This window comes from Nuphar pumila, chromosome 2 (assembly GCF_984573655.1).
Source record: "Nuphar pumila chromosome 2, dmNupPumi1.hap1.1, whole genome shotgun sequence".
Taxonomy (NCBI): domain Eukaryota; kingdom Viridiplantae; phylum Streptophyta; class Magnoliopsida; order Nymphaeales; family Nymphaeaceae; genus Nuphar; species Nuphar pumila.
In genome coordinates, this window is record NC_143250.1 from 18,353,705 (window position 1) to 18,375,879 (window position 22,175).

Sequence of the window (22,175 nt, forward strand, 5' to 3'; positions counted from 1 at the left end):
CTTTGGCGATTGATTTTATTATGGATGCTCTTAATTATATGTACTTGTGATGGATGTCTAACTTTTGAAACTATAGTGTTTCTTGATATATTGAAAAATTGATATTTTTTACAAGCCTTCTTGCCTCGATTGTCTCTCCTTTTATGCCTCTCATCTAAGTGTCATTATATGTTGACAAGAATTGTTTGTTCACACCTTTGTATGTGTTTTTAGCCCATTGTTGGTTGTTTGCTCTTGTTCTAGTAGCTGATACACTTGTTTTAAGTGTCATTATATGTAGACAAGAGATGTTTAGTCACACCTTCGTGTGTACTTTTAACACATTGTTGACTTTGTACTCTTGTTCTAGTCGCTGAACATACTTGATTTTGAGTGTCATTATATGTAGACAAGAGATGTTTATTCACACTTTTATGTGTGATTTTTAGCCCATGGTTGACTTTTGTATTCTTGTTCTAGTCGTTGATGCATTCATTTCAAGTATCATTATATGTAGACAAGAGGTGTTTATCCACACCTTCATGCGTGCCTTTGGCCCTTTAGTGACATTATATTTATATTCTTGCTCTAGTTGCTTATACATTTGATTTGTGGGTTTTGGAGGTCTAATGAGGTGATTGCTTGTAGTAGGATGAATTGTTGAGATTTGCAAAATTCCATATTTATGAGAATTTATAATTTGGTTTTGATTTGCGTTTGTCACGTGAAATTTCTTTTGAATTCGGTAATGATTTTTTGATCCTTATTTATCAATAAAAGTTCATTAATAATATGCATATTTGGAAATCACTGTTACCTTTTGGCATTTACCCTATAATGGATTTGTGAATTTTGCACACTAAGTGCTTGTGGTGTTAAGCTTTCGAGCAAAGCTCCTATTCACTTCAATAAAAGTTCTTATTTTTTATACCTTTGAGCATGTGTGTTTCCATTTATGCAATGTGCCTTTGTGCACACTTGTTAAATTATTGATTGCATGCCTTTATGAGGAAACACAATGTGTCTCATTATTGATAAAATTAATTGTCTCTTCATTATTGATTTGAACATACTTTAACTATATAATGTGTGGACTCTTTCATATACCCTTGTGCACATCCTTTTATGAGAAATTAGTGCTTGCATGCACTTAGCCTCCTTGTGATTCTTGGGGGTTAATCAAGTCATCTTCTGACTGGATCTTATTGAAGATATTTTCACATTAAAGTCATCTTTCGAACTTGATGTTCTTTTAGTCTTGATGACATTTTCACAATTATGCATAAAAGTTATGTATAATGTATGTATTAACATGAAGTTAAGTAGCTCTTTCTAATGCATGGAGCTTTTTGCTCTTCTTCTTTTAATAAAGATTCATTGCTTTTGTGCACATATCCCTTTGTGGAAGTTGGTGCTCTTCGTATGCATTGTCTCTTTGTAGACATTATACATTGCTTTATTTGAAGACTTTTTCACATAATATTGAAATGCTTAAGTAGTTTTTGATAAATAAAGATTCATTATCCTATTATGATCTTCCATTTAGATATCCCTTTTATGGGATTTGTTTGAAATGTCTCTTAATAGACACTTTTTTTTTAGAAATTAGTATGTTTTTTAGAAGACCACTATTTCTTCTAAAATAATTTTTATGCATAAGTGTTTATTTCATCTTAATGGATCATGTCATTTAAATAAGATAATTATGATTTACCATCGTCCTTGAGGAATACTGTCTTTTATCTAATGATTTGAAAAATTGTTACTATCTTGTTTAAACCACTCTTGCTTTTCAATATATTATTGTTGCAACTCTTGGGTTTTATATATATATATTTTCTTGTATACTTTGAGTCTTCTTTTGGTTTGTTCTTTCTCTGCAGGATCTTTAAGATGTGATGCCCTCATCATAGAGATAACCAATGAAGAGACTTGGGGATGATCACCAATAAAGGCTTTTTTGAAGACTTAGAGTTGCACGATTTTTTCTGAAATACCATAAAGATGAAGTTTTTCTTTGAAGACTGGGACTTCTTCACTAAAGCTCTCCGTATTATTTTCCTACTTCGCAAACTTTCGGTCATCTCCCCGTAAAGTTTGAGGGGGGGGGTGTTAATATATATATATATATATATATATATATATATATATATATATATATATATATATATATATATATATATGTGTGTGTGTGTGTGTGTGTGTGTGTGTGTGTGTGAAATACTCGACAGGGGTATTTTAGTCATTTCACATAGTTGTTTTAGAAACAACTATTTTCATTAAATAAGATATTTTTCTTTACTTAATTTTTTATTTTTTATTTTTGTAATTGCTTTTTTATCAAAGCATTGGGGGGTCCCACATGTAGTCGTTGGACCCCAACGGTCATAAATATGACCGTTGGGGGCTCCAATGACCATATGTGGGAGCCCCCAATGGCTTCCACTTCTCCTTTTGTATAAATAGGGGGTTCCACTCTCTTGTATTTTAGGGTTTTCAAGCCCTTATTCAATAAATTTCATATATTTTTTTATGTGTTGCCTCTTTGAAGACTTCTTGTGTTGTCTCTTAGTGGACTATTTCTATATTCCCCATCGTGGGTTTGTGATTGTCCATTCATTGGACCGTGTGAATGCATTAAGCATTCTTGTTATACCTTTCCGCATACTTTCTTACAGTTATATGTGCAACATGTTTCAAATTCATACAAACACAAAAAACAATATAGTGTGTACAATTCAAAGTATGATGACACACATTGCGTACATATTATGCGTTCATAAGTGTACGAGCATTCAAATCCACACACAGGTGTACCTGCAACAAATACACTCTATATTCCACTAACAACAATCATGACAAACATGATCTCCGAACTACAAACATAAGAGTCCTAGATACAACAACTAAGTGAAGTGTGAGCATGAAAGTGTTGCATACAATAAAATAAGTTATTGTGCAATGCATTTGCATCACGTATACTTACCACAGGCATTTACCCGATTTGCATTTCAATTGCATTTAATGCACACTGGCTTATAGTCATTTTGATACTTAGCATAAGTACCGTATTTTTAGTATGTCCTGCACTTAAATCAGTTAAACATATAGGCAACCATAGCACCCTTAGATATCTACAACTACGTGTGGTGTCTGCGCATAATTTATATTTGCAATTAAGTTAAGAATTTAACGCCACACATCATGCTTATAAGATAAATGCATAAACATGCTTTCTACAAGTTTAGTTAAGGTATCTTACCTTAATAATGTGATGAACTATGAATCGAAACCCAAAAGATCGAGGGGATTCGAAGTCTGCAAAGACCGCTACCCAAGCAATACAACGAACCATTCGTGTGCGATCGTAAATACCAAAATAAATAAAAAAATATCAATTATACCAAGATTAGCCAAAAATGACAAATTACCCTATAAACCATTACCAAGAACCACGTAACGCACAAATACACTCCAATAGTTTACAAACACTATAAAAATATATTTAAATCTAAGTCACACAGACTCGGCTAAAAGGTCGACGCACCCGCATCGCCTGTACCCGACACGGGTGTGGACACGAGGCGGACATGGTCAACGAAGTGTCGGACTCGGTCAACGCATCGGGGCCGAGTCCGTCTACATTTTAGAGTTGATCAACTTTGATCGAGTCTATTTTTGTCCATTTATTAAAATTAATTTTGGACTCAGTCAACTTTGATCGAGTCTATTTTTCTTCATTTGTGATTGTTATATATATATCTAAGTAAAAATCGTGATAATGAAAATTTGGAGAAGTACATGATAGCAAAGAAGGAAGCTAAAAAAGTAGTTCGGAACGCGAGGGATAAGGTATATAAGGAGGTTTATGACAAGTTGGATACCAAAGAGGGTGAGAAGGATATTTATAGGCTTGCAAAGATGAGAGATAGGAAATCGAGGGATCTGGGTATGGTTAGATGTATCAAAGATGAAACGCAAAGGGTTTTAGTCAAAGATAAGGAGATTAAGGAGAGATGGAAAGATTATTTTGATAAGCTATTTAATGAAAGTCATGCTCAGGATCTTGGAGACTTTTCAATTCCTTTTCATGAGATGAATCGTGACTTCATGCGCAAGATTCAAAAGAAAGAAATTGCAGAGGCTTTGAAGAAAATGAAATCAAGAAGGGCAGTTGTCCCAGATGGTATACCTATCGAGGCTTGGAAATGCTTGGGAGAGAAAGGTTTAGAATGGTTGACAAATCTTTTTAACAAGATTTGGCGGACAAATAAGATGCCTAATGAGTGGAGGAAGAGTACTTTGGTGCCTCTATATAAGAATAAGGGTGATATACAAGATTGCACAAACTATCGTGGTATAAAACTCATGAGTCATATTATGAAACTTTAGGAGAGGGTGATTGAGTCTAGGTTGAGGAAGATTGTCATGATATCGGAGAATCAATTTGGTTTTATGTTTGGAAGATCAATTATGGAAGCTATACATTTTCTTAGACAACTTATTGAGAGAAACAGAGAGAGGAACAAAGATTTGCATATGGTTTTTATTGATTTGGAGAAGGCTTACGATAGAGTACCTAGGGACGTTCTCTGGTGGACAATGATGAAGAAAGGTGTTTCTCTCAAGTACATTAGTATAATTAAAGATATGTATGAAGGAGTAGTAACCAATGCCCGCACTTGTGGAGGAGTGACAACCAATTTTCCTATAACGGTTGGGTTACATCAAGGATCTGCTTTAAGCCCTTTCCTATTTGCTATAGTGATGGATGAGCTTACGAGATCAATTCAAGAAAATGTGCCGTGGTGTATGTTGTTTGCTGATGATATTGTTTTGATTGATGAGTCTAGAGCTGGGGTTAATGCTAAGTTAGAATTATGGAGACAGACATTGGAAGCAAGAGGTTTTAAGTTGAGTAAGAGTAAGACAGAATACATGGAATGTCGATTTAGTAAGCAACGAAGTAGTGATGGGAGTGTAGTGAAGCTTGATGAGCACGAAATACCGGTGGATGATTCTTTCAAATATTTCGGATCTATCATTCAAAAGTATGGAGAAATTGATGGAGATGTAAATCATAGGATAAAGGTTGGGTGGATGAAATGGAAGAGTGCAACTGGAGTGTTGTGCGATCGTAGAATGCCATTGCGGTTGAAGGGAAAGTTTTATAGGACGACTATTAGGCCCGCTTTACTATATAGTACAGAATGTTGGGCTGCCAAGAGACATCATATTCAAAAAATAAGTGTAGTTGAGATGCGTATGCTGAGATGGATGTGTGGAAATACAATAAAAGATAAGATTCGGAACGAGGAGATACGTAAGAAGGTAGGCGTTGCACCCATTGAAAATAAGATGAGAGAGAATCGTTCACGGTGGTTTGGACATATTCGACGAAGGCCTAATGATGCTCAAGTTAGAAGGATGGAGAAATGGGAAAATATATTAGTTAAAAGAGGTCGGGGTAGGCCTAGGAAGACATGGATGGAGGTGATAAGAAAGGATATGAATGCTTGGAACCTCACCGAGGACATGGCATTGGATAGAAATGAATGGAGGAGAAGGATTCATGTGGAAGACCCATAATGATTTTCTTTGTTGGTTCATATCGCCGACCCCAATTGTTTTGGGATGAAGGCGTAGTTGTTGTTGTTGTTGTTGTGATTGTTATATATATATATTTATTGTTATTATTGTTATATATATATTTTGTCAACTTTGACTGGTCAACTTATTGCTTTAAAATTTATAATCTTATTATTGTTATATATATATATATATATATAGCCATGTCTCCTTGTCCAAAAATTTTGAAATTGCTTCGCACCCGCACCCATGTGACATAAATTTAAATATAATTTATATATAAATAGTGATTTATAGCCCGAAATAGTTCTATAAATGCAAATTATGCCCTGATTGGCCAGAAATGAACAAATGAACATGTAATATATCAATAAATGAAATTCAAAAGCTAGAAACACATTTCTAATTTGGGGATAAAAATGAGTTCTTTATTTATTAATAATCCTTAAAAATTACAGGTTTTACACAAATAGTCCCTATAAAACAGGACAAAAAAACAAAATTAAATAAAAGTACTAATGTGCCCCTAATGTGCACAACCTATTACAAGGACTGAAATGACCAAAATGCTTTTAATAGGTGTTTATATATATATATATATACACACACACACACACACACACAACTTAACAGTCTCGTGTCATAATTTTTTTTCCGTTCTAGGGAAGGATTTTGTGTAGCCAACTTGCATACGGGCAAAATGCATTATTTCAAAAATAAGATTTTGTCTCAAAGATGAGTATGATCACAAGTATAACATATTTAGTTCATGAGTTATTGATTGTTGTATTTCTAATCAACAACATATGGAAATTAAATTAGAAAATGCATAATATCGTGTATCAGCAATACTGTCCAAGTGAAGAGTTAATATCATAATTTGAATAAATAGGCGAAAAAACTAAGGATGAGTCTACTTGCAAGCTTTAGTTTTTCATGCTATAAGTTATGCTTTAGTGTACCTTTAGATGGTTTCAAAATTATTACACATGACTGGCTGGATTTGATTATGTATATGTTCTAAGTTCATATCTTAGTATTGGTATATGAAGGGACCTAATAAAAAATACTAGACTTTCCAAGATCACTGTAGAGGCTGGTTTTAAACAATGGCAAAAGTATGTGACTAATAGTAAGATGAACTTTGAAAACATGGTCAAGGGGCTAAGTTCTCAATTAACACCAATGAGTGAGAAATAATCTATACCATTGGGGATTTCCTGTCAAGTGACTGATGGCATCTCTGCTGAGGCTCCTTTGAAATTCATATATTTTAATGTTTTGATCTCTAAGCCCATGTTCATTACTTGGTTGCTTGGAAGGAGAATCTTCTACATGGTTTCTGTTGAGACGTGTTTATAAGGGCAGTTTGGGGTTTGTGTATTATTGTCCCTTATTTGTTATTGTCTTTTATACTATGGGTCTTTTTGTAATTTGACGCAGATGTTTAATCTCTATTTAAGAAGAGATTAAACCTAATACGATAATCACTTTTTGGGAGTCTCTATGGGAGTCGACTTCAACATGGTATCAGAGCATGGTGAGGTCCTTCCCACCTGAAGCCTATTGACGTCTGCTCATCTTCTTCAGCAGCAGCAGATTTGGGCGGTGCCCTAGCCTTCTACATCATCGATTAGGTTTGCTTATTTTGGGTGGAGGACGTCTGTCAAGGAAGAGTCAGATCTGATGTTGGGTCTCTGTCAGCCGAAGCACCATTAAAATAGGTATGGTGTCGTGACAGGAATCTGGATCAGATCTGATCATTGATGTTGATGTTGATGTTGAAAGTTGCGAAGGTTGTTAAAAGTTGAAAGAGATCAGATGAATAGAGGTCGGTGGATTAAGTTCCGCATGATTGTGGTGTGTAGCAGATCAGTTTTTTTTGTCTGATCTGAGATCTAAGATCATATCCGTTGGTGGATCAATTTGTGAGGTCAGGAAGGGCTGTGTTGTGGATGATTTTTTTTTAAAGACGGTTGAATTTTATCAGTTTGGACGTGCTGTATCCTTTTATTAGTAGCCGATCATTGAAAGTTGCGTCTGCCTAATCTGTTCCATCAGATTTTATTAGTGCATTAGGATTTTTTTTGGTGACATCTGACTATAGTAATATTTTTTTGGAGTTATATCTGATCTGAAATATGATCTCAGACCGTGTGAAGGTCCAGTGGCTGCTGTGATATTTTAACTATTGTTGTAATGGCTGATTCACAAAAAGGGGAGCAGAAAATAGAGGCTTCGACAAATTATAAAGCCTTCGCAAATCCTTTTTCGTATGGTACATCAGTAAAATTAGATGAGACCAACTATGCAAGATGGTCTCGAACATTTGTGATATCAGTTTCAGGTCATCGCAGGAAGCATATTTTGTTGGAGTCTGAACCTAAAAAAAAAAAATTGGAAAATATGCAACGTGGGAAGAGGACAATGATATAGTTATGTCCTTGATTATGAATAGTGTGCAGCCACATATTGCCGATAGTCTTATTTATTATTCTTCAACCAAGCAGATGTGGGATAACTTGAGGGATACATACTCACAAGAAACTAATGTGAGTCGTATTCTTCAGGTAGAACAGGAAATCTATCAACTGCAGCAAGGGGGTCATACATTGGCATAATACTACGCATCAGTAAAGGCTGCGTTTGAGCGGCTGAATGCACATAGACCTTTGTGCTGCAACAAACAGAAGATTCATCAGGAGCAGACCATGGTGGCTCGATTTCTTACTGGGCTATCATCAGAGTATTCGGTGGCTAAAGTTCAAATGTTGACAGAATTAGACATTCCTACACTTGCTGATGCATATAATCGATTGAGCATGCTTGCTATGTCTCTTCCTAATTCTCAATCGGAAACCCAATCCTCTGCTCTATCTGTTTCATTTGGTCGTGGTCGAGGAATTGTCCCGAATTTCAGAGGAAGAGGTAGTGGTACCAAAAGCAGGGGCAAGTTTCAGTGCTCCTTCTGTGGCAGATTTGGTAATTTAGAAGATAGATGCTTTGACAAACATGGCAGGTCTCCTCCTTCGACGACTAAAACTGCTCTCAAGGCTCAAGTGGTCAAATCAGATGTAGATTCTTCCAATATTAATTCTACCAATGATCCAGTGACTCTTAGCTTCTGGCCTTACGTCCACCTACTTCGAGCTCTCCAGTAGATGATGTTGTATGCTCTGCAGGTGATGGCCTATCTGGCCAAGGTGGATCATTGATTCAGGGGTATCTAGACACTTGTGTGGAAATTCGTATAATTTTTTAAGTTTAAAACCTGTTTCTGATCATAAAACCCTCCTTTTCCGTTAGAGTCTTTTCCTCCTCAACTTTTGGCTCCATCCTCTATTGTGTCTCGCTACCAAAACCCTCCTATAGTATACACTCACAGGTTGCCACCTACCTGATGCAGTCCACGTCGGAGGAGGAATGAAATCAGAAGCCCACCGTGAATCGGTGTGGCCCAAACTCTTTATTATTCTCAATAAGTTCCAATAATCAATGGGGCAAACAGCCAATAGTAAAGGAATGAAGGAAAACAGAATAAAAAAATAACAAGGAATAAGCAAAAGAATAAAAAGAAGAGACGGCTGAAGCTTTTCCAAAAAATCATCTGCCCACACAACCCTAGGCGTGGGCCTTTTAAGGCTAGTTACTGGACCCGGGTCGCGGGTCCAGACTTGGATCCGAACCGCGATTCGGGTCAACTTCCATCTGCTGCTGGTTCTGTGACGTGCGAACTCCACCACGCCTGGAGTAGGTGCGCAGGGGTACCTCCCTGCGTCATGGCTCCGTCCCTGCAAGGGGGTCATACACACGAAGCCGATCATCTGTCCTTTGTGGCGGATCGGGTGGCACGATGGGCCCAATCGGGTCCTGCCCTGCATCATTCTCCCCTGGTTGGGAAGAAGTCGACTCTGACGACTTGTTGTTGCCACAGTAAGCATATAGATCAGCCACGTTGAAAATAGGGGAAATATGCCAATCATCGGGCAGCTCAAGGAGGTAGGCATTCGAATCCAATCGCTGAAGTATCCTAAAAGGGCCATACTTCTTAGGACTTAATTTGCTATAGGTGCCTACAGGAAAACGCTCTGGACGCAGATACACCCAGACGAGTTGACCGACCTGGAAGTGGACATCACGACGACCCTGATCTACGAAAGCTTTGTAGGCCTCGTAGCTTTCGACAAGTTTGGCACGGACTTGTCTGTGAATGTCACGCATATATTCGACGACATCAAAAGCATCCGGAGCTGGAGCTGAAAGATCTGACATAGGGGCTAGGTCAACGACATGGGTGGGTGACCGACCATACACTACTTGGAACGGAGATTTACCAGTAGAACGGTTAATGGAGTTGTTATATGCGAATTCGGCTTGGGGCAATATGAGGTCCCAAGTTTTGACATTTTCCCCCACTAGGCTCCGTAACAAATTTCCTAAGGTGCGGTTCACAACTTTGGTTTGGCCATCAGTCTGGGGGTGATACGCACTACTGAACTGAAGCTTAGTCTTCAACAGGGCCCATAACGATTTTCAAAAGTGACTCATAAAACGCGTGTCACGATCAGAAGTGATTGTGTGGGGTAGACCATGGAAACGAGCAACGTCCTTGAAATAATAGGACGCGACTAAAGAGGCATCGGTGGTTCGCTTACACGGGACAAAGATAGCCATTTTGGAGAACCGGTCAACAACTACTAAAATTGAATCAAAACGACGTGGTGTTCTGGGGAGGCCCACGATAAAATCCATGGATACGTGCTCCCACGGCCGTTCAGGAATGGGTAACGGAGTATACAGACCACTATTCTGACGATGACCCTTGGACACTTGACACACATGACACCCTTGGATGAACTTGACAACATCTTTGCGCATTTTGGGCCAAAAGTATCATTCATCTAAGAGAGCGAACGTCTTATCATGCCCGAAATGCCCTGCTAACCCTCCTTCATGTAATTCAGAAATCAACTGAAGCCTAAGGGAGAAATCGGGCACACATAATTTGTTCCCACGGAAGAGGTAACCATTATGAATACAAAAACGGGGGTCGAGGGTGCGATATGAAGAGATGCACCCTTCCCAGACTTGGTGAAAATCAGGGTCCGTGGGGTATAATTCCTTGCATTGTTCGAAGCCAATGACCTGCACTGACATAGTCATCAGAAGGTTGTTCTTCCTACTAAGAGCGTCAGCCACCTTGTTCAGGGTACCAGATTGATGGCGAAGCGAAAAGGTGTACTCTTGCAAGAAGCTGACCCACTTGGCATGACGAGCACTCAACTTCTTTTGACTATTCAGATACTTCAATGCCTCATGGTCCGTGTACAAGACAAATTCCTTATAAATGAGATAATGTCTCCAATAACGAAGGGCTTGTACCACGACATAAAACTCAACATCGTAAGTGGAATACTAGCACCTGGCATGAGTCAGCTTCTCACTAAAGAAGGCAATGGGTCTACGATTCTGACTCAAGACTGCGCCAATCCCCACTTTGGAGGCATCACACTGAACCTCAAAGACTGCACTAAAATCAGGGAGGGCTAAGACAGGAGCACTGGTCATTTTTTCTTTGATGATCGTAAAGGCCTTTCCAGCCGTGGGCGTCCAATGAAAGCTAGTACCCTTTAGGCACTCCGTGATGGGGGCCATGAGGGTGCTAAAATTTCTCACGAAACGTCGGTAAAAAGTGGCTAACCCGTGGAAGCTACGGATCTCTCCTATAGTCTTTGGGGTAGGCCAATCGACAATCGCGCGGATTTTTGCGGGGTCGGCCTTGACTCCATCGGATGACACAATAAAACCTAAGAACACAACACTGGACGTCATAAACTCACACTTTTTTGCATTGGCATACAATTTTTCCTTCCTCAAAATTTCTAAGACTTGACGCAGGTGACTCAAATGATCGGACAATGATGAACTATAAATCAAAATATCGTCAAAGTAGACAACAAAAACTTCCCAATACACGAACGTAAGACTTGGGTCATCATGTTCATGAAGGTACTTGGGGCATTAGATAACCCAAATGGCATGACTAACCACTCGTACAATCCATCATGTGTCTTGAATGCCGTTTTCCACTCATCTCCTTCCCGTATACGAATCTGGTGATACCCGCTTTTTAAATATATTTTAGAGAAAATGGAGGCACCAGATAACATATCAAACATAGCGTCCAAACGGGGAATGGGAAAACGGTATTTGACTGTGATGCGATTGATCGCGCGACTATCCACACACATGCGCATGGACCCATCTTTCTTAGGAGTGAATAAGGCGGGTACTGCACAAGGGCTAACACTCTCGCAAATGAAACCCTTTTGCAGTAATTCTTGAACCTGTCTTAATAACTCTGTATGCTCGGAGGGGTTCATGCGATATGCGGGGAGGTTGGGTAGACTCGACCCTGGCACAAAGTCAATGGCATGCTGGACTACCCTCGTCGAAGGTAATCCATCAAGTAGGTCATCCGACATAATGTCGCGGAACTCCTCTAGAAGAGGGGCAACGTCCGCGGGAATGGACACTGACGAACTCATCACGGGCTTTGCCACCAGGGCATAACAATAGCCATCTTCCTGACAATGGTTGAAGAAAAGTCGGTACGAGAGGCCTGCTAGTCGGGGGACTCGCTCAGGTTTGTCCACGGTGGGAAAACCGGTCTCCTTGATAGGTAGAAGGACTATCTTATGGCCATTAAAGATAAAAGAGTGTGTTTTTGCGGCCATCGTGAGTTGTCTGGCGATCAAACTGCCAGGGACGTCCCAAAAGGATGTGACACGCGTGCATAGGGGCTACATCACACCACACCTCGTCGTGGTAGTGTTCCCCCATGGAAAACCGGACTAGGCATCGCTGAGTGATGGGAACCTCGTTTCCTTTCTTGAACTTATTGGGATGGGACAACTTCTCGGTGTTGAGTTTCAAGGTAGAAACCACACTCTCAGACACCATGTTCTCGCATGCTCCGGTGTCAATGACAACATCACAAGCGTGACCCTCACAGTTGCACCGGGTCCTAAAAATGTTATTCCTTAACCATTTCGATGGGGCCGGTTCTCGGGGTGTGGTCAACACATGACGAATGGACATCAAACTTTCGACGTTACCGTCGAACTCTATAACTTCCCTCTCATCCTCGTCTTCAACTAATGACTTGTTGTCACTATCACTCTCACTTGCAGATGCGGACTCAACAATTCCTTCAACAAGATGGGTGTTCTTGCTCACGGTGGGACACTTAGACTCGACATGCCCTAACTCCTGACATCTAAAACAACAAAGGGTCGACTCACTAGGTTTGGCTTTGGACCGGGTGTGGAAAGCTGGGCCTGACTGGTCAGGTTTGCTAAAGTCTGCTCTAGGCTTTGAATCACTAGGGGAGCTTGCTCCCCTGGTTGGGAAACCCGACTTAGGTCGACTGGTGGGTTGTTAAAATGTAAAACTGTACATATATGTATATATAATAATATTATATTATTATATATATAAATACATTTTTCATTTCTTTCTTTTCTGTAATTTTTTTTCTTTATTTTTATTTTTTGTCTTTATGTCATCTAGTTCAGTTTGAACTAGAATGACTGTTGCTAGTCAAGTCCTGTCCAGACTTGACTGGCAATAGAGCTGTTGGACTGACACATTCCAACAGCTCTAAATAGAGCTGTTGGACTGTGTCCAACAGCTCTATTGAGTCCTCTTTCAGCAGCCCCTCTTGTATTTTATTCCAATGCTTCTTAAGCAATTGGTTTTTCATATCAATAAAGAATACATTCTTATTTTTATTTTCTTTCCAGTTATACCCTTTTTAAGGGTTATGCTTTAGTGTCATTCTTGACACTTGCCCTTGTTAATCTAAGCTCGTGTTTCGAAGATCCCCATTTCATTTCATGGGTTCACTACGGGAAGTCCTATATTCTTGCCTCCTTTTCAGCTTGTCCTCGATATTCATGGCGTAACTGCTGGCCTGATCTAATGTCTCAACTGTGACACAACTAAAATCATCAGAGATAGCAGGACGGAGACCCGAAATGTACCTCGTGACCTGCTGGCGGGCTGTTTCCTCGATCTGCACACTCAGGGAAAGATGATGGAACTCCGCAGTGTACTCTGCTACAGTTCGGGAGCCTTGGCGCAGGGTTAGGTATTCCTTGTAGGCTCGCTCGGCGTGATCCAAAGGCACGAATTTTGACTGCATCAATCTTTGCATTTCCTCCCATGTCTGTACGCGCTCTAATCCCTGCCGCTCCCTCAATCGTTGTAGCTCCACCCACCATGTTTGTGCTAGGCCTCTCAATCGAGTAGACACTAGCGAGACACGACAGTGTGATAGTCGAAGAAGAACTGCACGGCATAAGACCAGTCAAAGAACTGCTCTGCGTCGAATCGCCCTGCAAACTTCGGAAGATCCAGTTTCACCCCGTAAGTGGAGGAGTGTTCTGGTGCTCTCTGTTGTCGCGGCTCCACCATTCCTGCAGGATGCTCGTTCCAGAAGATGTCGTCGTTCCATACTGCTTCATTGTCCGTAGTGCGGTACTGCTCGCCGGGATGTTGGTGTTGTCGAACTCTACCGATGAGGGGTCGGCGGTCAGGGCGCGCCGGTTCCTGCTGACATTGCCTCGGTCTGGCTTGCCCGTGGGCGGGCACCATCTGCGGCCGGTATTGGGGTACTGGGATGATGGGAAGTCCAAGGTAGGGTGGAGGGTTCGGGTTCCTGGAGGGTATGGTTGGTATAATATGGTTGTGGGTTAGGAATATGGTGTTGGGTTGGGTGCTGTAGTGGGTTTGGGTACAGGTTCTGGTGGTTATCTTGATAGGTTGACTCGCCCGATGGGATATGGATCGGGCCCGTTCCTACACTACTTGTCGGACGCAGATATAGATGGGCTGGATCGAGGTTCGAGTTGTGGGGATAATAGGCTTGGTTTGAACTCGATCCCCGATCCATAAGATTATGAGTCTGGTTTTGACCTGGCTCAAATCCAAACTGGAGCTCCGTCCGGGTCCGATATGGGTTTGGGTCGACAGTAGATCCATTATGGGGACAAAAACTAACGGGTTGAATCTGGTTCGGGGCAGCCCGCGAACTGGACCCAACTGGGTAAGCTGGGTGAAGGGGTTCTGGACTCAGATCCGCTCCTTGAGACCCAACGGACGGTCCCAGTGAATCGGGCCTGTGCCCTGTAGATATGAAGGCTGGACCGGACCCTCTTGGGTTCGATCCACTCAACAAGGGCCCTCCTGCTCCAGTGCGTGGGTACGCTGTCACTGGGCCCCCACGCACGGGGCCAGGGGGGTACAGGATCTCCTTCCCTGGCCGAGCCACCAACGAGGCACTGGGACCCTGTTGGTCCGACCCGGCCTGTAGTGCGACCGGTTGCCACGAGCTCGGGTCTATCGGTGGACCCAACGTAATGTTGGGGTCCCGCTGACCCAGGCCAACCTGTGAAGTGATCGTAGGGTGTTGATACCTCAGACCCGACCCTGCAGGTGGACCCAGGGGAACGCTGGGACCCTGCAAGGCCTGTCCAACCTACGACGCAGCCCCATGGTTGAGCTGTCTTGGTTGTGATACTCCCGTAGGGGAGAGGTCACTTAACGAGTGTAGCTGGAAATACCCAGACCTGTGGTGGGCATCAGGGCCGATGAGGACGAGATGGCACGGCCATGCTGAAGTTGTGTCGGGTGACATGATTCAGAGAGATTGGGGGTCACGCCTGCAGTAACGTCGTCCACCAGGTCTGCGCCTGCTGCTGCGGGTTGTTCTATGAGTGATTCGAGGCCCACCAAGCGCTCATCAAACCCATCTAGCCGTTTTGACAGGCCGACGATGTCCCTATTCATTCGCAGCATGTTCTCTTGGATTCTCGTCAGCACATCCATCACACGCAGCATTGGATCTTCGTTGCCACTCTCCTCACGCTCTTCGCCTCGTGCCGGATCGGTCCCCGCTTCAAGAGTCATCTCGCTGATGAAGGTGGACGCCGGAGCTCTGATACCACTTTGATGCAGTCCATGTCGGAGGAGGAATGAAATCAGAAGCCCACCGTGAATCAGTGTGGCCCAAACAAACTCTTTATTATTCTCAATAAGTTCCAATAATCAATGGGGCAAACAGCCAATAGTAAAGGAATGAAGGAAAACAGAATAAAAAAATAACAAGGAATAAGCAAAAGAATAAAAAGAAGAGACGGTTGAAGCTTTTCCAAAAAATCATTTGCCCACGCAACCCTAGGCGTGGACCTTTTAAGGCTAGTTACTGAACCCGGGTCGCGGGTCCAGACTCTGATCCGAACCGCGATCCGGGTCAACTTCCATCTGTTGTTGGTTCTGTGACGTGCGAACTCCACCACGCCTGGAGTAGATGCGCAGGGGTACCTCCCTGCGTCGTGGCTCCGTCCCTGCAAGGGGGTCATACACGCGAAGCCGATCATCTGTCCTTTGTGGCGGATCGGGTGGCACGATGGGCCCAATCGGGTCCTGCCCTGCATCACTACCTCAATGCCCCCATTATCTACTTCTCCTGAGGTGAGTATCCCTGAACATACTGAAGTTCCTGTTCTTGATGATGATCTTCCTGTTGCTTTGCGCAAAGGAAAGAGACAATGCACCCTTCATCCCATTTCTCAGTTTGTTTCATAAGTTAATCTTGGTGCATTCATGAAGAATTTCATTTCCGCTATGTCTGCCTCCTCTGTTCCGCTCCATCACAGTCAAGCTCTTTTAGACCCCAAATTGTTGCAAGCTATGCAAGATGAGATGAATGCCCTTTGCTCTTGGGGCACATGAGACTTGGTTGATCCCCCTGCTGATGCCGATATTGTTGGTTGCAAATGGGTATATACCATTAAAATTAACTCAGATGGGTCACTTGAACGGTACAAAGCCTGGTTGGTTGCCAAAGGCTATACTCAGACTTATGGCGTCTCTTTGAAACTTCTTCCCCAGTTACTCGTCATGGCACTATTCACCTCGTCCTTTCTGTCGTTGTTCACTATGGATGGCACTTATGTCAGTTGGATGTAAAGAATGCCTTCTTGTACGAGGATTTGCACGAAACAGTCTACATGCAGCAACCCCCGGACTTTGAGGTTCAGGGGGAGTATCAGAAGGTGTGCAAGTGGAAGAAGGCTATTTATGGCCTGAAGTAGAGTCCTCAAGCATGGTTTCACAAATTATATGAGGTAATGTCGGTTTTTGGCTTTGTCAGGTCAGCTTCAGACCACTCATTGTTTATTAAGAAAACTAGTGCTAGAATTGTTGTTATGGTGGTACATGTTGATGATATCATATTGACAGGGAGCAGTGCCCAAGATATTTATGCAACAAAGGCTCATCTTCAGAAATATTTTGTTACTAAAGATCATGGTCCCCTGAGATATTTTCTGAGTATCGAGTTGGCAAGAAACAAGGAGGGCTTAGTTTTGTCCCAAATGAAGTATGTTTTGGATTTATTAAAAGAGACTGGAATGCTAGGAGCGAAGCCAGCTAGCATTCTTATGGATCCTAAAACTCATTTGTTTGATGAGAAGTCTAAATATGTGGATAGTGCCAGTTTTAGGCCCTTGGTGGGTAAGTTGTTATATGTGACTGTTACTAGACCTGACATTTCATGGAGTAAAATTAGCAATGAGTAAAATTATTCAATTCATGGATAAACCTACTAAAGTTCACTGGGATGCAGCTATGATGGTTCTCAAGTACTTAAAGTCATCTCCTGGTAAATGACTCTTGTTTAACCAAAATTTCTCCTTGGATGTTGTTCTAATGCAGATTATGCGGGGTCCATTGAAGATAGAAAGTCAACAACTGGATTTTGTGTTTTTGTGGGAGGAAATCTAATTACCTGGAAGAGTAAGAAACAATTTGTTGTAGCCAGGTCGAGTGTTGAATATGAATATCGAGCTATGACTCAAACTGCAGCTGAGATGATGTGGGTAAAATCAGTTCTAACCGACCTTCAGATGAGTATCCCTACCTATGTTGATGATGTATGACAACAGAGCCGCTACATATATTGCCAACAATCCAGTATTTCATGAAAGGACTAAACATATTGAAGTTGACTGTCACTATGTATGTGACTTGGTTCAGACTGGTTATATTTGCACAGATCATATATCTTCCAAAGTTCAAGTAGCTGATGTCTTCACCAAGGCTCTGGTGAGGTCTAGTTTTTCTCGTTGTTGTGACAAGCTGAGCATGATTTATATCTATGCTCCAGCTTGAGGGGGAGTGTTGAGACATGTTTATAAGGGCAGTTTGGGGTTTGTGTATTATTGTCCCTTATTTGTTATTGTCTTTTATACTGTGGGTCTTTTTGTAATTTGACGCAGATGTTTAATCTCTATTTAAGAAGAGATTAAACCTAATATGATAATCACTTTTTGGGAGTCGACTTCAAAAGTTTCAACCTTGAACTTATAAGTTCAAATGTTGAATGGAAGTAACATGTTTATAGAGAGGTTTAGGTACAACATTTGTGTATTGCCAATAATTAGTCATTCATATACTTGAAGCAAAGGATGAAAGTACTCATGACCTTATCATTCTTTAGCGAGGACCATGCTGTCAAGTGATAAAACCTATTAAAGAAGCCCATGCCTCACCATCATCGTGGACAGCTTTGCACAACCATTGAAGAGCCTGATAATTCAGGTTTTGATTTTGGTGAGCTTGTCAAAGGGGCTAGTTTGACACAAATGGACACTATGAGAGGTGTTCCTTTTTCGTATGCCTTTTCTTTGGAGGGAAAAGAGAAGTTATATACAGGAAAAGGAGAAGAGCGACAAAAAATCACCCAAACACTGAAAATAAGTCATCCAGCAAATGTTGCTGAAGCATTGTTTAACACAATATGTCAAGAAGTGCTGCTGCTCAAGAACATGTTAGTTGGAAGCCTAATGATTGAAAAATGGTAATAATCAAAACTAAAGTTGCAGATGGTTCAGAGATAGAAAGTTCATGAAGATCCAATAAACTCAGTTTCAAGGTATGGAGTCTATTATAAAGTAGTTATCTTGAACTTCTAGAAGTAATCCATCCAAAGTGTTGCCATACATTGGGTTATGATGTTAAGAATTTCATTCTTTTGAAATGCATAATCTAAGACTACATGAATAAAGGAGAATTGGTCCTACAAAATAAAGAAGCTTATGAGAAACCTCTCTTGCATCCCTGTTCAAATTGATAGGGTTATCTGTAACGAAATATCAAAGAGTATCACAATAACAAAGTCTTAATAGGCAAACAAGAGAATGCACAAGCACCAGGCTACTATGGGCAATACACAAACCACAAAGGGAAATACACAAGCCATTATGGGCAGTCACAATACAATCACTCAAAAGAGCACAACCAACATAAAAAATAATATTTTATTTATCTCAAAATACTTAAGAGAAGCATTTAAAAAAATATGGGAGAAGGAAGCTACTAGCCCAACAACTAGTTGGGCTAATCCCATATAAATATACAAAGAATGGGAGAAGGAAGCTACTAGCTCAACAACTAGTTGGGCTAGTCCCAATGGCTATAAAAAAGAGACAAAAATGCCCCTAATGGGCAGACCTATTACAAATCAAATAAAAATAAAAAACTACAAAAAAAAAATTACATGCAAAGACAGATAATTATTAAACATGCACAACTCATTAAATGTGTGTGTTTCCTTTGATGGCCCCTTTGAAATTATGTCTGCAATATGATGTTCTATCTTATGAATCTCTTTTTTTCTTGTGCATCAATTCTGTCATGCATAAGTGGCAGATAATTATTAGACATAATGGGGCAGAATCATCATTTTACACATGCAAAGACGGTTTTGTCCTTTTGCACTGGTGCATAAGTGAACGTCTGTTTTGTATTTGTTTTGTATCAGTTCTAGTTCATATAAATGCTGATTGTATTGTATTATAATCGTTATATGATGCTTTATTATTAATTATAAGCCCTAGGGGAATAATTGTAATTTGTCATGCATAAGAAGCCTCATTTTGTAAAGGTCATAATACATTAGGGATATCCTAATCTGTTTCCAGGTCTACAATAAGGGAAGGTGAGAGGAGAGGTTAGAGGGAAACAAGAGTGGAGGCCAATCAATGTAAAAAAATTATTCACAAAAAGAAGAGATACTAATACATGCATATCAACCTCTTTATTAGTGTAGCTAACACAAAGAACTCAAAAAATGACTAAAATGTCCTAACTACCATTTAAAATATGGTACTAAAGAAACCCAAAATGTCAACTGTATCCCTACAATCTGGCTGTAATTTTCACTCAAACTCAAGATGGTGTATGGGAAACCTTTGTTTCAAAACAAGAGTGCGAAATTGGGCCATCAATTGTGACTTAATAAACTGATCAGCAATATGTCCAGAATGAACATACGGCAAAGTAATAGTGCCATTAAAGTGCTCCTGGTGCATAAATTGGCAGTCTAACTCAATGTGTTTGGAACACTCAATAAACTCTTGATTCTTGGCAATGTAAATGATACTTTGATTATCACAATATAATGTTGTAGATGTCTACTACTCCCATGTCTTTGAGGAGCCATCAGTAACTACACTATCTCAGCTGTAGCCGGTGCCATGGCTTGATACTTGGCCTCTGTAGTAGACAATGCAATTCTCGCTGTTTCTTGCTGGGCTATAAAATCAAGGTCACCAAGAAATATACAGTAGCCTGTAGTTGAAAATTAATATCAACCACTACTTCCAAAGTCAGCCACAGTATGCCTTAAACCTAATAGTTGCTTTAAAGAAGAAAAGATCAACTAATGTCGTTTAATGTGGCTGGGCATATAATATGGAGACTGGAAGGGTTATATTTTAGATGCTACCAACTGAACATTTGATGGAAAGGAATAAGACTCACTTTGCTGTACATTTATTTGTTTTCCCTATGTGCTTCCATGCATTCTTCACGGCTTGCCTGAATTGCTGGCAATAGCAAGGAGCTGAGGTTAACCATCGGTAGCACATCTAGTTCCTTTTTCTGTATTTATAATTCCTTTATAATATTTTTGGTTTTCTTCAATTGTTTTTGCTTCTGTTACAGGTACAGTTGAGAAAATTGATCTGAATCTGTATATAACCATTTTGCAACCCATGATGTAATTTTCCAGGTTAATCTGATTTCTGTGAAGCATGCATGAAGATGATGCTGATCTTTTTGTTTGTAACTGAAATGTATGTAACGTGTAATTGTCCTTTAAAGACTAGGTTCTGTAGAAGTTGGTTTGCACCATACACACTCTTTCCGTCTTATATTTCAGTATGCCAAGTTCCAAACAGATAATTTCTGTTCAAGCCTTAAAATTGTGTAGGTTATTGGTGACCTTGTACATCATATATATTTATCATATTCAAGATGTTCTACGTTGTATTATTGGAACACTTTCCATATTCTTAAAATACTCAAAATAGCATAGTCATTAGCATTTGATAAAACTTGTGGGAAGGATAGAACTGATCACTAAGCTTTTGTTATGATAACCTCCAATTGCCATTTGTTTCAGGAAATTGCAAAGCGATTGCCCCGCACATGATCAGCATGACTTGTCATTTGAAGGTAGCATCAAATACCGACTAGTTCACTCTCTGTCATAGTTCATACAAACTTGCAGGATGCCTGCTGTTCCTGTGGTGTTTAATGGGGCTACTTGTGTAATTTCATCTGTATACATAATTAAAGACGGAACTGCTATGCAAATTGGTCATTCACTACTGTATATTGAGAAAAGGTCCTTGAAAATATGTAAACTCTTGGAAGGATGTTGCAGTTCGAATGAGATGGTGGCAGTCAAATCAGTCTAGGACTTGTTGTTTTACCAAGATCTCTTCATGATGTATGTGTCCTTTTTCAGTTTGTTTTCAACGGGTTAGTTTGACTTGCAATCAAAATAAGAAAAGCTGTTCTTTTATCATTTTGATTAATAATAGTCTGCATAATTGAATGCTATTATATGGTTTTGTAAGTGCATGAATTATGGTGAGGGGATGAAGGATTGTGTTACTGTAAGTGCGGCTTAAAATATTTGGGAACTTTTTTGGGAAATTCTGACATCACCAATGGAAATTTATATGCTTAGGATTACTAACTAAAAGGGGCAAATAATTTGGGACTCCTCTTTTTACTTTTTGTTCCAAGGAGAACTTACTTTTGAGCGGGTTGGGATCAGGCGATATTGAAAATCACTACTAGTGATTTTCCATATCCACCACACATCCTGTACGGAGGCATGGCATGTCCGTACCACCCAAAACCCTAATGGTACGAAAATGCCCTTGAGAGGAGCCTAAAAGGACTCCCCATGTGGTGCTCCATACCACCATAATGAGGGTGGATATTGGAAAAATCACCACTGGTGGCGATTTTCAATATTACCTGATCTCAACCCCTTTTGAGCTGGCCATTCTTTGGCTGCTCGTATTTTCGTGCAAAATTTTTAAACTGTCTGGTGCATACGTCCGAGTAAACCATGTTTGCAACATGCTGTGATTCTTCATTCTCAAAAAAACATCTTGTGCTTTTTGGATTCTCAGCTTCCTGTGATTGCAGATCATGATCACAACACTTTCTCAAGTTTAGTA

At 40.4% G+C, this 22,175-nt stretch overlaps 1 protein-coding gene across 1 annotated transcript in view; it reads left to right on the forward strand.

The window, feature by feature from the left end:
* ARA6 (Ras-related small GTP-binding family protein) overlaps positions 1-21,541 on the forward strand; it is a 52,859-nt gene extending 31,318 nt beyond the window's left edge. The window contains exon 8 of the mRNA XM_089995380.1: positions 21,101-21,541. Coding sequence (XP_089851506.1) covers positions 21,101-21,130 — 30 coding nt within the window. The 3' untranslated portion in view covers positions 21,131-21,541. The remainder of the gene's footprint in view (positions 1-21,100) is intronic.
* Positions 21,542-22,175: the final 634 nt, after the last annotated feature.